This window comes from Salvelinus fontinalis, chromosome 34 (assembly GCF_029448725.1).
Source record: "Salvelinus fontinalis isolate EN_2023a chromosome 34, ASM2944872v1, whole genome shotgun sequence".
Lineage (NCBI taxonomy): Eukaryota > Metazoa > Chordata > Actinopteri > Salmoniformes > Salmonidae > Salvelinus > Salvelinus fontinalis.
In genome coordinates this window covers 8,569,021-8,586,175 of record NC_074698.1, presented here as the reverse complement: position 1 = coordinate 8,586,175, position 17,155 = coordinate 8,569,021, and the positions used below count along the sequence as shown (strand labels likewise).

The 17,155-nt window shown below is 42.8% G+C and overlaps 1 protein-coding gene across 2 annotated transcripts; it reads left to right on the top strand.

Moving 5' to 3' along the window:
* The first annotated feature begins 849 nt into the window (after positions 1-849).
* Positions 850-16,580, top strand: LOC129833003 (plexin domain-containing protein 1-like). Of its 2 annotated transcripts, XM_055897210.1 has the most exons (13): positions 850-1,009; positions 12,265-12,410; positions 12,963-13,106; positions 13,191-13,260; positions 13,447-13,569; positions 13,661-13,779; positions 13,920-14,019; positions 14,128-14,220; positions 14,373-14,454; positions 14,537-14,597; positions 14,716-14,842; positions 15,245-15,402; positions 15,518-16,580. In XM_055897210.1, exons 1-13 carry the CDS (start codon positions 934-936, stop codon positions 15,635-15,637), a joined length of 1,419 nt encoding a protein of 472 aa, XP_055753185.1. In that variant the 5' UTR covers positions 850-933; the 3' UTR covers positions 15,638-16,580. The 2 variants fall into 2 exon arrangements, with proteins under 2 accessions (XP_055753185.1, XP_055753184.1); XM_055897209.1 differs by having other exon boundaries at positions 12,963-13,260.
* Positions 16,581-17,155: the final 575 nt, after the last annotated feature.

Genomic DNA, 17,155 nt, shown 5'->3' with positions numbered 1-17,155 from the left:
AGCGGAGAGAGAAGCGGAGTGATGGTCGAGACAACCACACAGTGCTTGTAAAGCAACGCTTATTTGAACCGTATAACAGACAAAACTGTTATCGCATGTGCCTGGAAATGAAACCATAGCCAAACAAAACAAGACGTGCCCCTTTTTCATATGACCCACAAAATGTATGCTCAATACTCAAGACAATATGTTTGCTTTTATTGTCCAAATAAACATTCACAGCAGCGGGCATGGAATACCAAAACTAAAGTGCTAATGGACAGTACATGTAAATGTCATTGTGGTAATGATCTGGTATGGTGGCTGTATGGTTAGAAGTGCTGTTAACGGTTTGTTCTTCAGTTTATAACCAGAAGGTCAGTAGACAGATTCCGTGAAGCGATTCTATTGTTTTTACTGCATTCATTTAATTCTCTGCAGCAGCCGTGTATGAACACAGAGACTATATCATTGTCCAAGGCTAGGAGATGCCATGGCATGCATGTACTCTTCTGCTATTGAGTTCCCTCAGAGATAAGAGAGAGGGCTCCCCTGTGATTCCAGATGATTTCACTAGCATCCCAGTCAAAATATGGAGGGAGAGAGACAGAGAGTGGGGCACATCAAAGCAAAGAGGATGGATAGAAAACGTGTGAGAAGCAGGACATGCAGGGAGAGCGAGAGAGAACACTTTCATCTCCTCAGCTGCTACGCCTTATCATCCCTCTTGTCTTTGTAATCACCATGGCAACGGAAGAACAACTTTAAGGGGGTGTTGTAGAGGGAGAGAGAGAGTGTGTAAGGGGAGAGAGCATGTGAGGGAGGGGGGGGGGGGGGGGGGGGGGAGCTACAGGGTGACTGGGACCAGGAGAAACCATGTAGTTGAAAGAGAAGAGAGGGAGAAGAAGGAAGAGTGAGAGGGAAAGAGCTGTGTTTTTGTTGTTGCTGAACAACATGTGTCTCAGTGCCCTGCTACTCATCTGTTTCTCCCAGGCAGAGTTGGGGAGAGTTTGGGCTCAGCAACAAACAGGTAAGCTTTTCTTTCTCCCCTACCGCTCCTGTGTTTTCCATCCTGATTCTCTTTTCTCACTGTACTTCACCTTTTTTCACCTGTTGTCTCCTCCCTCCTTCCCTCCTCATTTTCCCCATGCATCACTCTCTTCATTACACTGGAGGTTGGTGGCACCTAAATTGGGGAGGACGGGCTTGTCTTAATGGCTGGAGTGGAGTTAGTGGATTGGTATCAAATATATCAAACACATGGTTTCAATGTGTTTGATGCCATTCCATTTACTCTGTTCCAGCCATTATTATGAGCCGTCCTCCCCTCAGCAGCTTCCAATGCTTCGCACAGCCTCTCTCCAGGTCAATCAGGTGTTGTACTTTCTGCCGTACAATATTAACCTCATCCAGACTCTTCTCTACTTTAAAAAAAAAATCCCAGTATCATCCTTTATTTACATAATATATGCCATTTACATCTGTCCACCTGGCTCTCTCATGCTTCCATCCTAACATGTCACAGCAATATATGATCACAAGGAATAATAACTTTTGTATTTAACATAAAAAAGATGTGTGTGTGTAATGGCATTATTTTTTTTGATATCTCACGGCTTCCATGACCTACATAGAGATATCTTTGAAGACACTGTTTTTACTAGCTTACTTATAAATGGAAAACGGTGCAGGTTGATGATTGTGTTTGGCATACCCTTATGCTTTTTGTTTGTGCAGAAAAGTTAGTGACCTAGTTTGCAATGAAAGTGTAACCATAAAAAAAAAAACACCATGTTCCAGAATGACTCAGAACAACAACCCACAAAACAGCATTGCTTCTGCCTAAAATTAGATTTCGACATGTTTCTCCCTGCCACTCTGCTAGCCTAAAAGTCAGGCAGTCCAGGGTGGGAAAGGAGAGGTGAACAGACAGAGAGAAAAAACTGTTCAGGAATGTAGGCAAAAAGGTGGTAGCTTGATGAATCATGTTTTTCTTTTAATCCAGGTTTTTCCTCATTGAGATAAAAATCTTTCTTTTTTTTTTCAAGAGACACCTGGTCCAACAGTAGCAGGAGGAACAACGTTTCAGACAAAACAACTTACATACACTAACACAACATTAACCAAAACTGTAGACACACATACAGTACAACAATGACATATTACATGTGTGTTTGTATGTACGCGTGTCGAAAGTATATGCATTTCCGAGTGCTTGGGGTGTGACAGGAATGCTGGTAGACCGATGGAGGGGGATGCATCTTGATGTGTTTCTCCTCCTAGCCATATAACGCCTTTTATTAGAGACTGAGTACTTAGATTTGTCACTACCACTGTCCCACCACTGCACTCCTCTTTCGATGACCTCCTCACGTCTCAATAAATCCTGTAAGCCTCTTATTGGCCAAATCTCTGCTCCCAAATTCATATTTTATTTTCCTTCACCTAGTACTCTTTGCCGAGTGTATTCCCCTCGTGACATTTGGTTTGCTCCAATATGGGAAAGGAAGATGCATCCCATTCTCCTTCCCTGATACTATCTACCACCTTCAAAACAACAACAGCTCTTCACTGGGCTGAATTAATTGCTTTTCGTGTTTATCTTACACAGAATAAAATTAGATGATTTCTTTTTTTACTTGCAGTGTAAAAAAGCTGTTTGATATAGGATCAAGTGGAGCTACCCCTTGAGAGCTATCTGCAGCAGCTAACGCAGATTATGAAAACATAGCTTGAGGGATGAAAATGAATTGTGAGGCTGCTGACCTCAGAGCTTGGCTCTCTGTTCTTTGTCCTGTTGAGAATTTCACTTAACAAACGACTTGTGTCTGGTGCAGCCATACTGGAGCCAAGCCTGAACAGAATAAAAATGGAAAGGATAAATCTGGATATACTAAATATCTGTGTGGATGACCTCCATAGATGTGATTTCGCTGTCGTGGACATTTTCATCGGCAACAGCAAGGGTCATTGTGACATCTATACAGACACTTCTGGCAAGTCCCAAGAGAACAGAAGGATCCGTGAAGTAAGGATAGAGAGGCAGGGAGGGAGAAAAAGAACCTACAATCCTAAAGGGCAATTCTGCCACTTTTCAACCACATATTCATTATCTCCAGCACCATGCCAGCGGGTACATACGTGTTACCGTCACGTTTCTATGATCTGGGGTTAAAGAGATAAGAAGAAAAGGCCCTAAAATGTGCTTCTCCTCTGACATCACAGAGTAGGATTCAAAGAAACAAAATAAAACAGGGATTTTTAAAACCTTGTTTCTAGCCGGGGGGGGGGGGGTATTTTCTTGCTCGCCGTGTCACAGTGAAACCTCATAGTGTTTGAAAAATCGCCGTTTTTAAAATCTTTCAACTTTTGATGACTTTTTAACTTTACATTTTTCTCCTACAAAGTGTATAAATGCGCCGTCTTCACACATGTCGACAACGCTATTGTGCTGGAAATAATGAAAATGAGGTTGAAAAGTGGTGGAATTGCCCTTTAACGATTCTTTGTCAGAATTAAAGAAAGTGATTTCTTGGATGATGAGGCGTGATGTTGGCATTGGGGAATAAGACATGGTTCAGCCCTGATCTTCATTGAGATGCCTGACTTAGTTCGTTATGGGCTTTGTCTTATCATACAATGAAAACCAGAATTAATTCCTTTTCCCTCATCCACTGAGAGATTGGGTTTCACCATAACAGAGGAAGTGTGAGGTCATCACTGCTCTCTTGTTTTCATAGAAGAGATCTTGGTGTTTTTTCAGAATAGAAAATCTTGTTTCAGCATAACGCCTGCTGCCTTATCAGTTTTATCCTGCAAGTTTTTGTGCTTAATGCCACCCACTAGGTGGCATCAATTTTATTTGAATGATATTAGTAATGTGTCCAAGTTATAATGTGAGGACAATTTGCTTGATTAGCTGCACGCAGGTTTTTCAGACTCTTCACAGTCACTTTCTGTTGGCAGTCTTTATGGTAATTGTTTCTCTTGTGGGTCTGACCCTACAATTACCACTGCAGCTGTAGTGAGTGGGTGTGTGTGCATGCAGTATGTGTCAATGTAAAGCAGGGATGGGCAGCTGGCGGCCAGGCCCCCTTTTTGCAGGCCCGTGGACCAGTACAAAATAATATATATATATTTTTTTTTAGGAACTCAAGTCGGGGTCTCAACTTAATGTTGAGAATTAGAATAGTAGAATACACATGGTGTAAAAATGCAAATTTTTCTCTCTGCCCCATGGGAAAATAGAATTGCAAGTAGAATTGCATGAAATTAGTTCTACATTTTCAAAATCGCAGAAAACCTTTTTTTTACCCTCTTCGCTGTCATGAGGGGGGCCGCAAAATGTTTCGCTCGCAAGGTTGGGGGGTATGGATGTGGGCGAGCAGACCCACGAGCCACTGCGGCCCCTCATGATGAATTCCATTTTTTTGTGGCCCCCACCCCCATAAAAGTAGCCCGTCCCTGGTGTAAAGACTGAACCCGCTTGTTGAAAGGCAATGCCATGACCTGTACATAAAGCCTAATAATCAGCATACATTACATCAATTCATCATAATCGCTGGGAAAAAATACATTTAGCAATATTTCGAAAACAAAACAAAATTTTTCCCATATTAGGTCAAAAGTTAACATAATTCACGTATCAATGAGAATTTGCTGTGGGTCTGTAGTTTCACGTTTTTATTGGCACGTGCACAAGTACAGTGAAATGCCTTTCCTAATGCAGTAATCAATATCATTGTAGTGCTATAAAATAAAGAAGAACAAAAACACACAGGAAATAGAAACAAGAAAGTAAGTATGCTATATACAGGGTCAGTGTCTATATCATATTTACAAGGGATACTGGAGTGACAGAGGTAGATATGTATAGGGGTAAGATGACCAGGCGTCAGGATATATGATAAACAGAGTAGCAGCAGTGCATATGATCATCGTATGTGAGTGTGTGTAGTCAACATGAATGTGTGTGAGCAAATTAAGTCCGTGTGCTGGAATGTCGGTGTGAGTGAGTGTGTAGAGTTCTGTGAGTGTGCATAGAGAGAAAAAAAAGAAGGTACTCATATTCATATGATCAGCCACATTGAGTTGAGCTGTGGAAGCAATGTGCCATCCGGCTGATCCCGAGCCAGCCCTAGCAGCCTCTCCCATGCAGGAAAGGGAGTGCCCTCTTGCCTCCCGGTCTGACTGACCACTCACGGAAACCGGCCTGGAAATATGGGCAGAGTGGTTTCATAGCATCAGCGTTACTTTAGTGCTCAGGCCAGAAGACTGACTGTCTATCGGCCTATGAGCTGTAGCTTAAACTTTACCATGTTGTTTATGCCTGAGAGAGGGTGGGGGCAGATGACCCTCCCGTTAAATTAGTTTGGGCTCTAGTTCTATCCTTTTGGTCATTTAAAATAGTATTTTAGCATACTTGGACTCCAATTGTTTAAGACAATTAATATCAAATGAAAGCCTGAGGTCTGTGACTAAGTGAGAGTTGCCTGTGATAAAGCAGGCCAGACACCCCGTGTGAGCCTTATATTCCAACAGAAGAGGTGTTTATGTTATAATGGTATTCTCACTTGTCATATCCTATTTGTCCTCTGTCATCAGGCATTCCAATACATCAGTGGTTCCCAGACTGTGGGGCCGAGGGGTCGGCAGGGGGAGCCCGTTGGGCTTTCAACTTATTTTTCAAAGTTGTAATAGCAGAACGCACCAAATTGGGTAGTGCATGTGCAGTTTTCCTCTTGCCGTGTCAGTCATCGCAGACCGTAGAGAGATATTTATAACTTGTCAGAAATGTCCAGATCAACTAGCCCATGTTAGCTAACGCTGTTTAGGTCCATTTTTTTGCCCATTGATTTTGTTGTAATGCTTGAGTCACTCAGATACCACATGAACAAACAACAGGACGTTCGCCAATGATGGAAGGGGGGGCCCAGAGTGAAAAAGTTTGGGAGCCACTGCAATACATGATATATCACCCACGCCTGCTCATTTTAAAAACAGACCCTCTCAAACACCATAGTCACACGTGCCTCATTCTTCATACTGATTCTGTGTTCTCTCTCCCATCTGGGGAGACGACCCTGGATTGTAGTAGTGTGCTGAAACTGGGTTCACAAGAGAATTGGATGTTGTAGCCATAGAAATAGAACGGTCCTATACGTTTCACATCACCAATCATACCATACCTCATTTCCCCAGAAACATGCTGCAGTGCTGGCAAACACATATGTCTATGGGGAAACCGTGACACCAAAGATCCAATTAGACTTTTTACATTTTATTTTGCAGACTGTCCCTGTACTTTTCCTCAAAAACAAAGATACAAAACAAATCTAGGACCAAATCTCCCTTGTGACACTACCCACTATCATTGGCCTCTCACACTCTTTTAGCTTTTTAATTGTCCTTTAGTCCCCTCCATTTCCTATCTCCCCCTTCACAGCCCTCTATATACTCCTGATCTCAACTTGAAGCCTCTTGATGTATTTAATTGGTCTCCTCCTGCTCTGGGTATAATAGTCTGTAGGGTTATGCCATATAATTACTAGCCTTGGTGCTAGTCGGTTTGTTTCTGCTCTCTTGCCAAGCAGGCAGTAGGTAGCCTACCGGTTAAGAGTGTTGGGACAGTAACTAAAAGGTTGCTGGTTCAAATACTCGGAGCGGACTACCAAACACATGTTTGTCTTGACAATGGAGCAGGGCAAAAGCACAAACAGATCTGGGACCAGGCTATAGAACGCATAGGAATTTAACAGTGATTTATAGGATCTAGATCAGTTATATACATCCAGTTGGACATGGTGGTCATTATGTTTTAGTGACATATATATATATAACTGAACATATCCTTTGAAATAGACATCTGCTAGAGCCATTCAGAGTGTACCATGTAAGAATGTCAAATTATAATGGCAATAAAATAAGACATTTATGATTTACAAATATGATGGAATGATAAGCTCCTGGTTTCCTGGGTATTTGAGATTGGGGGACGGAGCACATGCAAAACACAGTCTGGATGGAAGCGGGACTCTTTACCACAACAGTCCTTTACGACTAGGAAGTGACATCTCTTCCTCCACCTCCTGCCCTCCCCTCAGTCATGTAGACAGGCAGGCTCCTCTTGTTGTCTTGGTGATTAGCCAGTGATTTAAGTACCGATGGCCTTGAGCGTTTTATTCTAGACCACTTAACTAATCAGAGATGGCCAACTACAGCCCTGCTCCCTACACCCCCCTAGCTCCCTCTACACATTCCACTTGCAGGCTATTTCAGTGTTTGGTTTCTGTTTATATGCTAAACATAGGCTTCTTTTCAGATTTGTCAGAAACAAGCCACATGTACACAAACGGTTGCCTAGTGTTAGTCAAGCACCAGATAATTTTTACATAATCAGGCAAATCTGGTTTCTTTACTTTCTTATTTACAATGACGGCCTACCCTGAGCCAATTGTGCGCAGCCCTATGGGACTCCCAATAACGGCCGGATGTGACACAGTCTTCTTCAATGTAGGGTTAACTATACCTAAACGTTCGGAAGAGTTAACATGAATTTAGTGATTTGATTCAGTAAGGGCATTGGTAATATACAATGCATGCCTGTGCCAGTCAGAATTGATTCCACCCAGTTAGTGCAACAACAAAATCTGGTAACAAAAAAGGCCGTGTTGAGTCGGAGTTTTATCACACACGGTATCCGAAAATAACGAACATCTCTCTCCCTCTGATCTAGCAAGCAAATTCAAACGTGAACAGACTGCACATTTTACAACTAGTAAAAGATTGAAAATGTTTGAGCACGGACTTTCGACCAGAATCATAATTTAGATCCGCCTGTTATCCAGCTCAGTTTGATCTGCTCAACAAGTTCTTTCCAGAGAAAATGACCAGAGCAGCAGAGACGAACTCTTCGCGGCAGCCATGCTGACCACGGCACGTTCATGGTGATTCCACCGGGAAGAGTGAGCGTCACAGAGTGAATCTCTTCGCTTTTTTGTTTGCCATATGCCTACCGATATTCGAAAACTTCCTGTCGTCTACTGAAAGCAAGAGACAAAACAGTAAACGTATGTAGTACAGGAAGGCGACCAAATTTAGGGTTAGAAGAGACACTCCGTTTGAAAAAAAACACGTGCGGTGAGATTTATATAGGACGTGTGACGTCATGAACACACCCCATCTTTCAGAGTAGGACGAGGTATTCCTAAAAGTTGCGCAACATTGAAGTCTGGATCAGGCAGGGAAGTTCACCAGAAAAAAACGATTAATGTAATGATGACGCTGATAATAACTGAGATGTACTGTATGATAATAGACAAAATAGTCCAATGCAGATAACAAAAAAAAAAAAAGTTGTTAGTAAACTCAGAAAAAAAAGAAGGACCCTCTCTTTCAAAGATAATTCGTAAAAATCCAAATCCAGATGGTAGGCAATTAAGGTCACAGTTATGAAAACTTAGGACACTAAAGAGGCCTTTCTACTGACTCTGAAAAACACCAAAAGAAAGATGCTCAGGGTCCCTGATCATTTGCGTGAAAGTGCATTAGGCATGCTGCAAAGAGGCATGAGGACTGCAGATGTGGCCAGGGCAATAAATTGCAATGTCTGTACTGTGAGACGCCTAAGACAGCGCTACAGGGAGAAAGGACAGACATGCAGGCCACGTGTAACAACACCTGCACAGGATTGGTACATCCGAACATCACACCTGCGGGACAGGTACTGGATGGCAACAACAACTGCCCGAGTTACACCAGGAACGCACAATCCCTCCATCAGTGCTCAGACTGTTCACAATAGGCTGAGAGAGGCTGGACTGAGGGCTTGTAGGCCTGTTGTAAGGCAGGTCCTCACCAGGCAACAACGTCGCCTATGGGCACAAACCCACCGTCGCTGGACAAAACTGGACTGGCAAAAAGTGCTCTTCACGAGTCGCGGTTTTGTCTCACTAGAGGTGATGGTCGGATTTGCGTTTATCGTCGAAGGAATGAGCGTTACACCGAGGCCTGTACTCTGGAGTGGGATCGATTTGCAGGTGGAGGGTCCGTCATGGTCTGGGGCGGTGGGTCACAGCATCATCGGATTGAGCTTCTTGTCATTGCAGGCAATCTCAACGCTGTGCGTTACAGGGAAGACATCCTCCTCCCTCATGTGGTACCCTTCCTGCAGGCTCATCCTGACATGACCCTTCACCATGACAATGCCACCAGCCATACTGCTCATTCTGTGCTTGATTTCCTGCAAGACAGGAATGTCAGTGTTCTGCCATGGCCAGCGAAGAGCCCGGATCTCCCCCCCCCCCCCTTTGTTCAGGGACACATTATTCAATTTCTGTTAGTCACGTGTCTGTGGAACTTGTTCAGTTTATGTGTCAGTTGTTGAATCTTGTTATGTTCACACAAATATTTACACATGTTAAGTTTGCTGAAAATAAACGCAGTTGACAGTGAGATGGCGTTTCTTTTTTTGCCGAGCTTATTTCAAGTTGACCTCTTACCACATGTTTAATATTCTGAAAGCTGAGGAATGGGCCTAGAGAAATGTAACCACTTTCGAATTCATAGTCAGAGCTATGGATGCAAGGACTGACCATCCATGATATCAAAAGTATAGTTGTAACTATGTTTTGAGGCTACACAGTATTGGTGGTTTGCGTTTCCATTATGTACCAACATTGGAGTAAAATAAGCTTGTATGTTAGGTTCTGATGGGGTACAACAGTTGAACTATACTCATGAGGTATTTATAAGTTATATTCTTCATGATGTAATGGCTATATATCGATAATTTGTCCAAAAATTGATGTAGCAACTAAGGATTCTAGCTGTAAAGGTATAGTTCACTCAAAACGTATATTTTAGTATTTTGATCATTAGTGCAATGAATACAATCCCCCAAAAACGTGCATGTCAACAGTCAAGTTTTCAAGATAAAGCTTGATACACAACTTTATCTCGCAACTGTATTCTATACAGAAGTGCACTATAAAAGATAGAATGCGCGTACAATGTTCTGTGCACATAAAACACAACACTGCTGACATATAAACGAGAAGGCTTGGATGTTGCAAACATTGCTAGCCAGCATCTGTATGACACTGGATGGCGAAAGGCCAGCAGAATTAGCAATGGAATGTAGCTAGCGTAGACAACAACATCTCCAGCGCCACACATAGACAACATCTCCAGCGCCACTCGTGTCAAACACCTCCTGACTTAGCTAGATGAACTGGCAACTAACCATCTCAATAACTCACAAGCAATTGCCATGCAGGGCCAGAATAAACAAACAAAAACAAAAATGACAGCAACTGCACTGCACTGAGAACTGTCCCAAACCGAACAAAAACACTCCCTGCTTCCCGCCCCCTGCTCAAAGTACTTGAGAAGACAACCAACCAGATGCAACTAAACAAAATGTCCAGTGGGTGGGGGGGGGGGGGGGGGGGGGGGGGGCTCTACATCACAAAGTGCATACAAAACCTGAATGAGGCTAAGGCCACACATAGAGAAATAAAAAACGGATAAAATCCTATATGCATTCTTGTCGAATCGGTAATTTCGGTAATTTCCGGACAGAAAATCCCTATGTGGCTGCGGCCTGCGAAGCAGTATAACCAGATGCATTGTGGCCTCAAGCAGAGTGATGTGGGGACGTGTGTTATCTGATAACAACGGAGGTCCTCAGAGATTTGTCCCTCCTAATCCCAGATGATCTCAAATCCACATTGAGTTATTTGTTTGGATCATGTTTTAGCAGAATGCTGTGGAACATATGCTGTGTTGTAAGTAGCTTTGGGAACCGCTCACAACTTTGGTGCCAAGAGACAGAACATTGCAGTCCATGGGATATGCAAGACAAGGAGAAGAGGAGGAGGAGGAGGAGAGAAAAGCAAAGTGGCAGACAAAACAAGAAATCCTCAAGGCCTTTCTAGTTTGTTGTATTGTGATTAGACTGTGGTCCAGCCATCACACGTTTTAATGTGTGTGTGTGTGTGTGTGTGTGTGTGTGTGTGTGTGTGTGTGTGTGTGTGTGTGTGTGTGTGTGTGTGTGTGTGCGCGTGCGCGTGCATGCGTGGGTGCATGCAGGTGCAGGTGTAGGAACTCTGAAAAAAGGAGTTCAGAAGTTGAAATGCATGTCAGCATTCCCTCATGGCCAGAGATACTATGTTAATGCTATGTTCACTTTCAGCCCACAATATCCAAACCATTGCATTGAGTAATACACACCCGGTTCAGAGCTATGCAGTAGTAGTGAACTACATGTAGTTCAACTAGTAATTTAACTACATTATGCAGTAGCTTTGTGGTAGTTGAACCTAATTCTAATCTTGGTAGTGTTTTCAGAAGTTCATTCATCTTTAAGCACCAGCTGTCAGAGCAGCTCATAGATTACTGCACCTGTACATAGCCCATCTATAATTTAGCCCAACAACTACCTCTTTACCTACTGTATTTATTTATTTTGCTCCTTTGCACCCCATTATTTCTATCTCTACTTTGCACCTTCTTCCACTGCAAACCAACCATTCCAGTGTTTTTTTTACTTGCTATATTGTATTTACTTCGCCACCATGGCCTTTTTTTATATTTTTATTTATTAATATATTTTATTTGCCTTCACCTCCCCTATCTCACCTCACTTGCCCACATTGTATATAGACTTATTTTTCACTGTATTATTGACTGTATGTTTGTTCTACTCCATGTGTAACTATGTGTTGTTGTATGTGTCGAACTGCTTTGCTTTATCTTGGCCAGGTCGCAATTGTAAATGAGAACGTGTTCTCAATTTGCCTACCTGGTTAAATAAAGGTGAAAAAAAAAAATATATACTTATTTTCTGCCATGGGTGTAGCTAACTACTGAACTACACACTACTTTTTTGCTAAAATAAAATCTGGGTGATGTAGGCAAGAATGTCCTTTCTTTTTTCAGCATTAGACCTGCCTAATTCCCACTTTAAACTGATTTGTGTTAATGGGCTAAATTACACATTCTGTTGACATCTGACAACAGTAGTAGTTTGATGTAGTGAACTACTTTTTCAAAGTAACTTTAGTTAAGTAAACTATATTTTTCTTAAGGCTAGCTTGAGTGTAGCTTAACTTCTACCAGTGAGAAGTAATTGGTTGCTTGGTTAAATATTTTCAGAGAATCTTCCCCAACTCTGCCTAAAGCAAATGCTTGATTTGTTTATAATTTGACCGAGTGGGTTCAAACATGGATCTTGTGACTGACACTGACTTGATCTGTGTCACTGACTCACTGTGTTTTGGACAGAGATGCGGTATCATGTGAATGGACATGAGAAGCCATCACACATGACCCCCAGAGAGCCGTGGCTGGGTGACGCCAGGGTGGCCAGGGAAGTACTGGGAGGAGGACTGACCATTGACACCCTACCAGACAACATGACACACTTAGTGGTGAGTGGCGCTGGGGCAGTGGTCCAACAACACACTAGTGTGGGCAAGATGTGTACATAGAGTATGTCAATGTGAGATTCGCATGTTCCAGTTGTGGTGGTAGAATACTGCTCCCTGCTGGCCTTAGACAAAACAAATCAATGTTGAACCGCATTAGACTGCAAAGGGTATATTGAAAAAAGTTGAACAATGTAGATCAAATCAAATTGCAGTGAATCATTTCAACCTTGCTGCTGAAATGTACAGTTCAAGACATTCAAGGATATCCTAAGGTTTCTAAAAGCGTATCCCCTTCACTTATTTAGTATGCACCCTGCATTCTTTATATGTAGTATCCCTCTCTTGTTATACTACTATGTAATACACTGGAGACTGGAACTCAATGTAGAGTGTGCGTTTGTTTGTTTGTTTATGTGGGCCTGCATTCAAATGTTGCTTTTTGCTGTTCCTTATAACATCTCCTCTCCACCCCTTCTCACACCATTATTCTATCTCTCCCGTCTCATCCCTCAACTTCCCCTCTTGCACTCACCTCTACTGTTTCTATAACAGGAGGACGCTGGTAGGTATTACTCATGGCGTAGTTTTGGCCCTGATGACCAGCGCACAGATGAACTCTGGGTAGATCTAAACGACCTAGAGTATGGCCAAGTCAGAATGCATGGCATTTTGTCCAACACACACAGACAGGCTGCGGTGAGTCATACACACAGATACACACGTGCACGCACGCGCACACGCATTTCAATTCCCTCCCTCTCTCTCTCCCTCGTATTCCAGAAGGTCGCCCTGTCATTTGACTTCCCCTTCTACGGACATTACTTGAGGCAGATTACCATAGCAACAGGAGGTACATTTCATTATTCTTCCGACACATGGCAAGTTGTTCATACTCAGATGGAGCCACTTATCACAATGCTTCCTTTCTACTCCCTGCTTGTTACTTACGTCAAGCCTAGAAGGAATGAACTATTGTAACTACCAGTTGCCACTTGCCATGCATCTCCACAGAACCCTGACCTCTGACCTTCCCCAGGGTTCATTTTCATGGGAGAGGTCACACACCGCATGCTGACAACAACACAGTACATCGCCCCCCTCATGGCCAACTTTGACCCCAGCTTCTCCAAGGAGTCTATTGTGCAGTACCTGGACAATGGTGAGCCATAGAGTAACATTCAGACAGCGCTTGTTATTTGACTTTTGACCCTTGGTTGACCTCTGTGTGACCTGTCCTGTACTGACCACAGGTGAGGTGTTTGTGGTGCAGTGGGAGCGGGTGAGACTCCATGGGAGGGAAGCTGAGGGGGCATACACCTTCCAGGCTGCCCTGCACCTCACAGGGACCATCACCTTCAGCTACAGAGATGTGAGAGAGACTTACAACATGCACACTTATGAATCTTGTTCAACACGTCTTTGATTTTAATGTATTCCATCTTAATAACACAGTCACACTTTTCTGTTTCTCTGTCCATTCTTCTCTACCTGTCAATCTTGCTCTGTCAGATACCTTTGCCAGTGGAGGTGATAAGTTCTGCTGAGCACCAAGTGAAGGCAGGGTTGTCAGATGCATTCATGGTAAACCTGCCATCCCCTCAATCCTCAGGTTAGCACAAAAGTGTTCCCTAACCCTAACCCACAGTTATCCAGGTTGGCAAATCTTTGATGTCAAAGACTTTTGCTAAAATGATCTGAAATGATATCTCTCACATAGATGCCCAACGTCGGCTCTACGAGTACCATCGGGTGGACATCGATACAACTAAGATCACCAACAACTCTGCCTTTGAGTTCACTGCATTGCCTAGTAAGCAGCTAATCTCTATCCCCCATACAGTCCTCTCAGACATTTCATCCTCAATAACCAGTCACAGGCACCGCTTAGTATAATGTTAACGCCAATCATGTCGCTGCAGAATCAAAACCCAGGTCTCTCTGTCTCTCCCTCCATCTGTCCAGCCTGTCTGCAGCATGACAGCTGTGAACTCTGCCTCTCGTCCAACCTAACCTCTGGCTGTACCTGGTGCAACGTCCTCCAGAGGTGAGCAGGAGAGGAGTGTAAGGTCACTATCTGAATAAAGGAGTCCTTGTTTCTTTGTGTTTGACATCTGTGTCTGTTTCAGGTGCTCAGACGGAATGGACAGACACAGGCAGGAGTGGCTGGACTACGCCTGTTCAGAACAGGTAGAATTGGACAATGTCAATGAACGTTCACATACTTGACATGTACTGTACATCAAATGTAAATCACAGTCTCAGCTTCCTCTGTTAAGACCACAATTCCCATCCATTATATGGACAGGCCAAAGATGTTACGTGTGAGGATTATTCCATGGGGAGACCAGACAGCTCCATTGACCCTTCAGTTCCCCCAGACTCTGAGGTCACCACTCCCTTGGGGCCCCTACTAGAAGGCCCTGCCACGGAGAGTAAGTCAAGTGTGTAAATGAGTGTGCCTGGGAGGGTTTATATCGGAGTATCAGAGTTCAACTGTGCATGCAGCAGCGTTAAACAGAGCTAGAAGGCCCTGCATAGTAATGCTCTAGTGCTCAGTGTCTGTCTTTAGCCAGTGCCTACAGTAATCTGAGTGTTCTTAGAACATGCAAAGAAATTGCACAGAAATGAAGTTCAGGAAAATAACAATGGAAGCAGTTTGAGTCCTAACTGCTCAATATTCAAACTGATCCTACATTTGAGCTTCCTGCAGATGAAATCAAACGTGTGATTCCATACAATGGTAAAGGTGGGTGGGATCGTGATTCACTTTGAATTGTGTGTATGGAGCCATGTTACACGATTTTGATTGTACATTGTCTCTCTTTCCTGGTTAGACGTGAAGACAGGCCCCCCGAGACAACACGACGGGTCAGCTCACACAGGAGTTATAGCAGGTGTAGTAGCTGCATTGGTGCTACTGCTGGCTCTGACACTGCTGGCTCTTTACGTCAACTCTCATCCTTCTGCTGCTTCACCCCTCTACTTCTTACAGGTTAGTGACACTAACAGGGCTCACATTCAACCAGCTCTGTCCTGTTTAATGTAGACTTCTCCTCCCATTCTCTTTAACCTTTAAAACAATGAACTGTATGATCTTATTTCAATAGCGACGCAACAGCTACTGGCCATCCATGAAGTTCAGGAAGCAGGGATTCCACTCCAGCTACGCAGAGGTGGAGGTCGAAGGTCATGAGAAGGAGGGCATCATGGAAGCTGGCCAGTGCTGACCGGACTGAGGAGCAACTGGATGATGAGGAGATAAAAATGAGTTTGTAGGAGAGGAAGGAGTGAGCTTAGAGCTACACACACATCCCTTACTCCATTACACAAATAATGTTTTTCTGTTCATTCATTTTTCAATAATCACCTCAATATAGTCCCTGTCTTTGTTGGCTAAAAAGTGGGTGGCATTTTATATAATTTTTGGTGGACAAAGTCTCCTACTTTTCTTTTAGACATCCGCGACTCAGGTTTTAGGGAAAGGGACAAATGAGAAGAGGCCACTTTTAGGCTTTGCTAGAATTTCTTTGTTCAGTATGGGTGTGGATGAGATCCAAGTTTCTCAGCAGGTACGGATTGCTGTCTCACCATTTACCACACACCTCCATGGGATGTGTAACTGGAATAAACTGTGGTACATTATGACTATCAGCATCCATGGAAAAAACACTATGAAGGATTCTGTATCCCTGCACTTCCAGGACAAGAACGAAGACCGGTTGTGGATGTTCTTCAATGATCAACTCTCCAACTTTTTATTATTATTGTATAGTTAATGTTTGAATGCCAAGAGTGTGCAAAACTGCCATCAAGGCAAAAGGTGGCTACTTTGAAGAATCTCAAATCTAAAATATGTTTTGATTTGTTTAACACTTTTTTTGGTTACTACATGATTCCATATGTGTTATTTCATAGTTTTGATGTCTTCACTATTATTCTACAATGTAGAAAATAGTACAAGTAAAGAAAAACTGTTGAATGAGTTGGCGTGTCCAAACTTGTGACTGGTACTGTATATGCCAAGAATGTATTTCAAAAATTGCAATTCAATGACTTCAAAACGGCAGAGTGCTCTTCATACAAGACTTTGACCGTATAAATTAAACCCAGATTGAGGATCATGTTTTGAAATACAGTACTTTCAAGTAATAAAGGCATTTGAATGAATAACGTTTATTTGTTATGTCAACCAGAAAAGTAGTGGGCCTATAATTTCTGCACCCCGACCAGTGAAACCAATTCTGATTTGCGACAGCAGATGTCACCCAAACCAAATTTATTTGCGACTTTATTCCATGTAGGCCTTCACAGTAGCCTACATACAGATTGTAGCAGATGTCATGATCATCATGTGAAATAAAAAGCGTTGGCCTGTATTCTAGATACCTTTTCTATATGTCATTGTACACGATTTTTCGTGCGCTTGTTCCACGGTAATGGTGGTTTCCACTGGATATTACAGCCACAAAGTAAAAATTGGCTCTATCGAAAAAACTCATAAAAACACATATTTTATTTTTTGTCTTAATTTAATATTATGGTTAGACATAAGTTTGGCAGTGTGGTTAAGTTGAGGGTTAAGGTTGGGGTTAGGTTTAGGTTTAAAATTACATTTTAAGAAGATAAAATGCAGAAATGGGCAGGGTTTAGGACTTTGTGGCTGTAATAACTAGTGATGACCAGTGATGGTGGTGTGAAAAATCTAGTTCCGCATTCCATGGAATCAACCAACTTAAAAGCATTGA

Excerpts from the sequence above, each read along its gene's own strand:
- LOC129833003 (XM_055897209.1), top strand. The coding sequence starts at position 934 with ATGTGTCTCAGTGCCCTGCTACTCATCTGTTTCTCCCAGGCAGAGTTG. Across the intron at positions 12,411-12,962 it reads ACAACATGACACACTTAGTG|GAGGACGCTGGTAGGTATTA; the intron begins GTGAGTGGCGCT and ends TTTCTATAACAG. Across the intron at positions 14,843-15,244 it reads AGAAGGCCCTGCCACGGAGA|ACGTGAAGACAGGCCCCCCG; the intron begins GTAAGTCAAGTG and ends TTTCCTGGTTAG.